Source organism: Trachymyrmex septentrionalis, unplaced genomic scaffold (genome assembly GCF_001594115.1).
Source record: "Trachymyrmex septentrionalis isolate Tsep2-gDNA-1 unplaced genomic scaffold, Tsep1.0 scaffold53, whole genome shotgun sequence".
In the NCBI taxonomy this organism is placed as follows: domain Eukaryota; kingdom Metazoa; phylum Arthropoda; class Insecta; order Hymenoptera; family Formicidae; genus Trachymyrmex; species Trachymyrmex septentrionalis.
Window position 1 is genome coordinate 1,683,070 of NW_017305705.1, and position 7,091 is coordinate 1,690,160.

Below are 7,091 nucleotides of genomic sequence, written 5' to 3' on the forward strand. Positions count from 1 at the left end.
TATTCGCATGATATAACTAAAAAGTCTATTTCCATTCTCCTTGTTAATTACCTCTTTAAAATCAAATAAAATCATATATATAGTTCATGTTGACCATTCTTTTTGAACAGACACAGTTCTCAGATAGCAGGCAAATTATTTTGCAAATCTAACCTAATATCTCAATTGTATTAGGAAGCCTATTCGAGATTTCATAATAATTATACTGTTTCGTATAGCATTACATATAAATGTATATTGCAATTGCAATATCTGCAATCTCATGATCGTCGTACTAACGTCGACAGAAATCAAATTTCGTTATTCATCGGAAAATCATTTAATCGAAATCAAACGGGGCGGAAATGAAAAGTCGGAAGCGCGATACGTAAGAAAGAAATAAAACAAACCTTGCTTAATGACGATGCCGGTGGTGGGCACTTGGACAATCGGCAGCGGAGGAGGCGCGTTCGGATTATTAACGCCTCCAGTGGAGGCGGAGGCTGCGACGGTGACGGCGGCGGCGGCGGCGGCGGCGGCGACGGCAGCGACGGTTGCGGCGGCAACGGGGGGTACGGCGCCACCGGGTGTACCGGGGGGCGGTGAGGCACTGGCGCTACCCACGGAACCGGGGTCGCTGAAGCCCTGGGTGCTGTTGTTCTCCTCCGGGCCGTCGAAGAAGCTCAGGTTGAACTCACTGCCGGCGTCGAATGACACTTCCGGCGTGAGGGTGTCCGGCGCCGGCGCGCTGCCCAAACCCGCGCTCAGCGACTGATCGAGTTTGAAAACGTCCATTGTACGGGCATCGAACGTACGTACGAGCGATCACGGCGTCGGCGACGCCGGCGGCGAACAGCGTGGTGCACGTCGCGCTTCCTGGCCGATGCTACCGTCTGCGGCATTCAGTATTCGCGCGCGCCTTCTCGATCCTTGTCTCGACCTCTCGAAGAGTCGGTCCTGCGCGAGCCGGCCGCGATAAGTCTCGACTCGATCCACAATCAGGCACTTTCGCAGGCAGCTTTCGCGCAGAGAACGAGAGAAACTCTCTCCGTAACTCTCCTCTCTGCGAATCTTTGAAAATCGCGACTTCCCGAGAACTGAACGACGTTGAAGTTTTAGTCACGGTTATCCTATAAATCCACCGATCCGCAGTGACAGAAAATTCGAACAAAAATTTCGTCACTTTCCTTGAATCTTCAAACATCCATTACGTATCCAGCTTCTCGATAACAGAGTTATGTATCGGTCGAACTTTCCTGATGATAATAAAGTGGCTATCGCTTAATAAGTGGTATCGTTTAATTATTCGAGGCTTGATACTTCGCTCGATATACTGCGAAACTTGTTCTAACTTCGTTCGGTTAAACTTTCCCCTTCGTTACTTGTACACAAACCGGTGGTACGCTATTTTAGTCGGTAGATAACATCTTTTATATATCGTATATAAGGCGTTCCTATTGAAGAGCGATGCCTCCGTTGACGCGTCGCGTAAGTTAAACCGGCATAACTCGCAGGACACGTCGAGCGTCATTAGTGAAACGGTTTTATCGCGAAAGGATATCCTGTATCTCGATAATTTATCCAGCATTTCATCAGGCGTCTTCTGAGAAACGATATCTTCTTTTTTTTTTCTTTTTTTCTTCTTTTAACAAACCGTTTTATTGTCGATGATCGATTTTGGCGAGCATAACGAACATGTCTTCCCGCTCGAGTTTGCAGTTGTTGTTGTCGTCGTCGTCGCCGCTCGTCTTTCTCGTAACTTCGCGGGGTCCTTGAACCACGAGTAACGTTTCCTCGTTTCCTCGCAGGTATTACGCCTCTCTCCGTCTATCTCGCGGCCACTCTACCCCGGCTTCTCGTTTCTTGTATTTGCATTTACACCGCTGCTTAATAAGATTTAATTCGACCACGGCCGTAATGGCCGCGCGACGAATGCGATGCGACGAGCGCGATAAAAGTTGCGAGTGGAAGATTACGCTCCCGAGATTTCCTCCGCGAATGTATAAATAACGGACGGGATGTGCGGACGATGAAGATCGACGAGACACTCGATACAAATCGAACGGACAGAGTAATGCGGGCGCGGTCGGTTTTGATGAGGGATGACCTTTTAAAAGGACAACACTGCCGCGTTTACGGAAGTTCGATTATCTTTATCGTTGTTGTTGCTGGATTTCGCACTTTGTCACTTAACACCGATTTCTTCGTCTTCTTTGTGTAATCAACGTATAATTTCCGACTACCATTCGTTAAGAACGTAGTCGACGTGAAAGTTGAAGCTCATCGTCTCGCTGTGCTTCCATTTTAGCTTCTTCTTGCGAATGGAGAACGCCACTCGAAAGTTCAACCCATTATTTTTGGGATACGCGATCGACCGAGCGCCTTTACTCGTAATACGACGTCCTTATCGCTCTTGTGGCTACTTTATTCTCTTTCTTTCTCTCTTCTCTTGTTTCTTTCTTCTTTCTCTCACTTTTCTTACAGGGCGAATTTTTTCCTAGTAGCGCGAGCGCGGATTTGCCCGCCAATTTTTAATGGTTTACACGTCCATTGGCTTTTCACGTGAGCCATCTCGCTGAAAGATAATCAAAACAAAAAGAAAATCAGAAACCAAAGGCAAAACAACGATATACACGACGCGGAAAGGAAAAGAAAATACAATTGCAAAATAATAAAGGCACATACATAAATGCAGACGCACGCAAGTACGATTTATAATTGATAGATTTGTGAAAATTACGCGGGCGTTATGAATTATTGAGAAATATTGAAACATGAAAGTTCATTTTTCATTTCAATTTGCTACATAAGATAAAATTTTTCATCTCTGAATAAATATTTAGTTAATTGATCCACTTAATTAATCATTTGTTGTAGAAGATACACAATCGAATTTTCGTAGTTAAATATGCGAAAATTCAAGAAGTTAAGAATAGAAAATTCAATAGAATTTAAATTTAAATTAACTTAAGAATGCGGAAATTTCATTTCTAAAATTATATGTTCCTCTAAGGAAGCAGTCCTTTCAAATGAATACACTTCAAGTTAATACACTTGAAATGATAAAAATAAAAATGAAAAAGTTGAGACAATTGTTCAATTCACACAGATGAAAATTTCCCAAATTTCACACGAGAAAGTTAAATATTTTATTACTTATCATATAAACAGTTATCTAGCAGTTTCTTGCCAATTTTAGTCTATGCATAAAAATATTAAGAGAAATTAATAAAAAGAAAGTGAATATTTTATGAGATTTTATGAGACAAAAATATGATAGAAAAGCATCTTTATGTTAAAATATGTCAGGATAAAATATGAAGTATTTTATAAAATATTCATTTTTTGACTATTTCAGCTTAACATTTTTATATGTAAGACGATGACGAGGAAATTGATTTCTAAGAAAGTACGTAAAGTTTATTTCGAAAAAAAATTGGGAGTTGCCATTCAGCTTTCAGTTACATAGCTCCTTTTGTTCCAAGAAATCTCAACAAATAATAGCAAAAATGTTGTCCCTAACCATCCCTAATAGTTTCCAAGAAAATAATTTATAATAATGTAATATTAATTAACAGTAATTAATTCTTATATTTTTTATTTTCGATACGATATTAGAAAAGGAAATTTAGTTAACATTCAAATTTAAAAAGTCATGTAAAAAAATATTTATTATTGTATAATATCATGCGGTGATCAATCAATAAAATTATGCGTCTTTTACGTAAAGTTTTGTACTAATTTTTGCGTAAGAAAGATAACGAGTTTCAAAACTTTCCACTACGCCCAATTGTACCGAAAAACTTTAAGTAACTTCCCAAGTTACTCCACCCTATGTATTCCAGTATTTTCGCACGATCGAGAGAGATGAGGACAGGGAATCGCCGGTGAATCGTGGGAGAAACAAGGAGAGGAGAGAAAAAAAACTCGGAGAGCACGAGAGAAACACGAGGCAGAGAGTGAGAAAAAGTGAATGTCATTGCCGTAATCTTCGGACGTTGACTTCTTCCTGGCTCGTCCCTCCTTCCTCTTCTTGGTCACAACCTTCCTCTCCCCTTCCTCCGTTAACATCCACTCCTCTTCGTCCTCGTCGTTCTCTTTGTCGTCTCTCTCTCTCTCTCTCTCTCTCTCTCTCTCTCTCTCTCATCTGCACGTTTTGCTTCTCCTCCACCTCTCGCTAACTCATCTTTTCTTCCCTCCCGCAACATTCATTCCTCCCTTCCATCCCCTTAGCCAGCTTTGTTTTTCCGCCTCGCGAAATTCAAGTGTTTTGTGACAATTCACGCGCAGCTAGATATTCATCAACACAGACCGCAACGATCGAAACACCAATCAATACGATGTAGATATGTAAGCGTTTTCAATTCGCAAAATCAAGAGGCTCGTCGTAAAGTTATTTATAATTATTTATTTGTTGTTTCAAACGCTGACTATCTATAATGAGAGAATTGATGAGAACTAAAATAATTTCGATGAAAACCTTTCCATGATAGCTTCCCAGCGAACTTATTATGTACTTGTGACACGCAAATTGCGAATTAGCGTGTTTCTAATAGCTATATCGTGTATGTTTTCAGGTAATTGTGAATTTCTTTTGGAATTAGTTTATTGTTGCTATATAATCAATCTCCTTTAATCATAAATGGTGTGAAGATTATTTCAATTGAAAAATCGATTTTTTGGTATTTTTGTAATGTGTTGCAAGAACTTTGCTATTGTTGAAAAAATTGTCAATATCCATGGCAGAACAGCCGAAAAAAATAAGCGTTTTTATCAAAAAGCTTTCGAAACGGTAATATAACTGTCCTCCGGTGTCGCGGCGATCAATTTGAGCCAATTTTTTACGAGGTCATGTTTTACATAAAATATTTGGATCTTCGACTTTCAGATTAAAATCTGAAAATTAAACATAAAATATAAAGCTGCTAAATAATTTCTTCTCCACGGTTGTTTTCTTGTCAAATAATTTTTTAATCTAGAAAAATATCAGAAACCGATGGTATACGAAACTCATAATTCTTATTTATTGTTTTTTCTTGTAACATATCAGATATATACGAAAATTTAAAAAAAAGTTCTGAAATATCTGAATAGAAGAAATTGATAGGCATTCAATTTCGTTTGAAGAAAAAAATTATTCAGATATTTCTATTATAAAAAAAAAATACTATTTGTTGACCAAAAATGCATTCCCGATTGAACGTCTCGTACAAAAGACACCGTTCTGTCATTGATAGTACAAAACTGTTTTTTCGTAAAGACTTACGTGCGTGAGTCGCAGTGAGAAAAAAATTGATTCAAGTCGAGTTGGGAAGAAGTAATTTTGTCCTCTTTAAATTGGGCGAATTTTGCCGGCGCGGCGACGAATTTCGTGGTCTCGCAGACGATCATTTGTCTCGCACATCGCCCGCTCGGTTCCGCGTTCCATCCGCGTCGCAAGTCAGTGCGTTCACCTTACGCTCGCGAGCGAAGATCTCGCGCGTGCGCGCGCGCGCACACGCGAGAGGATTTCTCTGGGAACGCGCGATCGCGCGCGAGCCACGTGCTCGACCGCTCGCGCGATCATCGAACGCCACCATCGAATCGATCCGCGGCGATCGACATCGCACGAAGACACGCTCCTCGCCGAGAAAACTCCGGCACTGTAGGCTTCTCCCGACGTCTCGCGACTCGTCTTTCGCGTGTATTCTAACACAGGCTTAGAACATTTCGAAAGCTAAAGCGATTCAGGAGTGATACGAGGAAGAATAACCCGTTAATCAACCCGTTGCTGTTTCTCCAGCAATCGCTGAAATATATATACAGTGAAAAGTAGACGTTACGAAAGATCGTGGACAGTCGATTTTCGCTACATCTACAAGTTCGTCTCACTTACTGCTTTAATAAATATCTTAACGCTTAGTTTTTTTTATCCTATGGCCATTCTCGTTCCAAAAGTTTCAAAAGTTATAATTACACTGTCTCGAATTTACTCCATGATTTACTTTGACGCCAACACTTTCTCTCATCTACGACTCGTCTAATCTGAAGCAATTGCGCAAAGGTTCGTGCTTACGAGATCTTCATTAAGAGACATATATATTTCATTCAACAGGTATTGGACAGCTGTGTGGAAATAATAATAATTTCATAATTTCCCGCAATCGACACCTCGAAACAACGCGGACTCGCTCCGCTTACTTGTCGCGCTTCCACGAGACAATGAGGTGTGAATGAAAGCGCAATGAACTTTTGCAATTTCCTTGGCAATTATCTCCCGCCGTGTACAGCTCGCATTGAATAAACGTGACACGCAAATTAACGCTGCACGTCCGTGAATTTAACCTGCACGCGAGCGATTCCTAAACACTCACCGGATATTTCGACTCTCTTTCGATAAGACTCGCCCACTGAGTATCGAAGTGATTTGGTCCAGCATATAATCCACGAGGAAAAGAAAGGCTCTCAACTGATTTCTTCTAGACACCCTTTCTCGGCACCAGTGGACAAGTTTACTCACATTCACGAGTTTCTCGTAAAATCTCACGCAGATTCTCGAAACGCCACTTCGGAATCCTAAGGCACGATCACACTGATCCGGAGTGCACAGTCACATTCCCGGTTATCGCGTTGAAATACAGTATATAAGACGTCGATAGTAGAAACCAATAGAGAGAGTTATCCTTTAAAATATCATTTCGTTCTAGAAAAGATATATGATATCTATACTATCTCTCACGAATCTACTCGATCTAGACGTCGCCTTTCGATAAACGATTCGCCATCGAATACCACTCACTGCCCCGACGAGATCGTCGCGATCGGCACGTATCGGTTCGGAGCCGAGACAGTCGAGAGTAATCTCTGCTCTCTCGTCCGCAGATATCATCGGAAGGAATCGTCCACGTGATGGCGCAATCAAGCGGAAGCGGGCAATTCCCGCGAGGGTGAGGAAAAGCCAGGGAGGAGCGCGTGGTGACACCCTATCGTGAATGGTGTACCGGTTGTACCAAGGGAGTTTAGGTGATTGTAAGTACCGATTGTTAAGGACGGAACGTTTATCGCGAGAGCGTGCGCGATCACGTGGATGCGCGCGATCCGCGAGCGTGCGGCGCGTCGAGCCCGCTCGTTCT

General features: G+C 41.7%; 1 protein-coding gene across 4 annotated transcripts in view; it reads right to left on the reverse strand.

Annotated features, from left to right (window-relative positions):
• The window catches only part of LOC108751984 (ecdysone-induced protein 78C), a 73,095-nt gene extending 66,004 nt beyond the window's left edge, over nt 1–7,091 (reverse strand). For all 4 annotated transcript variants that reach the window (XR_001939524.1, XM_018492508.1, XM_018492507.1 and 1 more), the window contains exons 1-2: nt 6,333–7,091; nt 390–2,554 (exon numbers count right to left, since the gene is read on the reverse strand). Coding sequence is in view for 3 of the 4 variants with exons in the window: in XM_018492508.1 (XP_018348010.1) it covers nt 390–774 (385 nt within the window). In the remaining variant the exon portion in view is untranslated. The remainder of the gene's footprint in view (nt 1–389; nt 2,555–6,332) is intronic.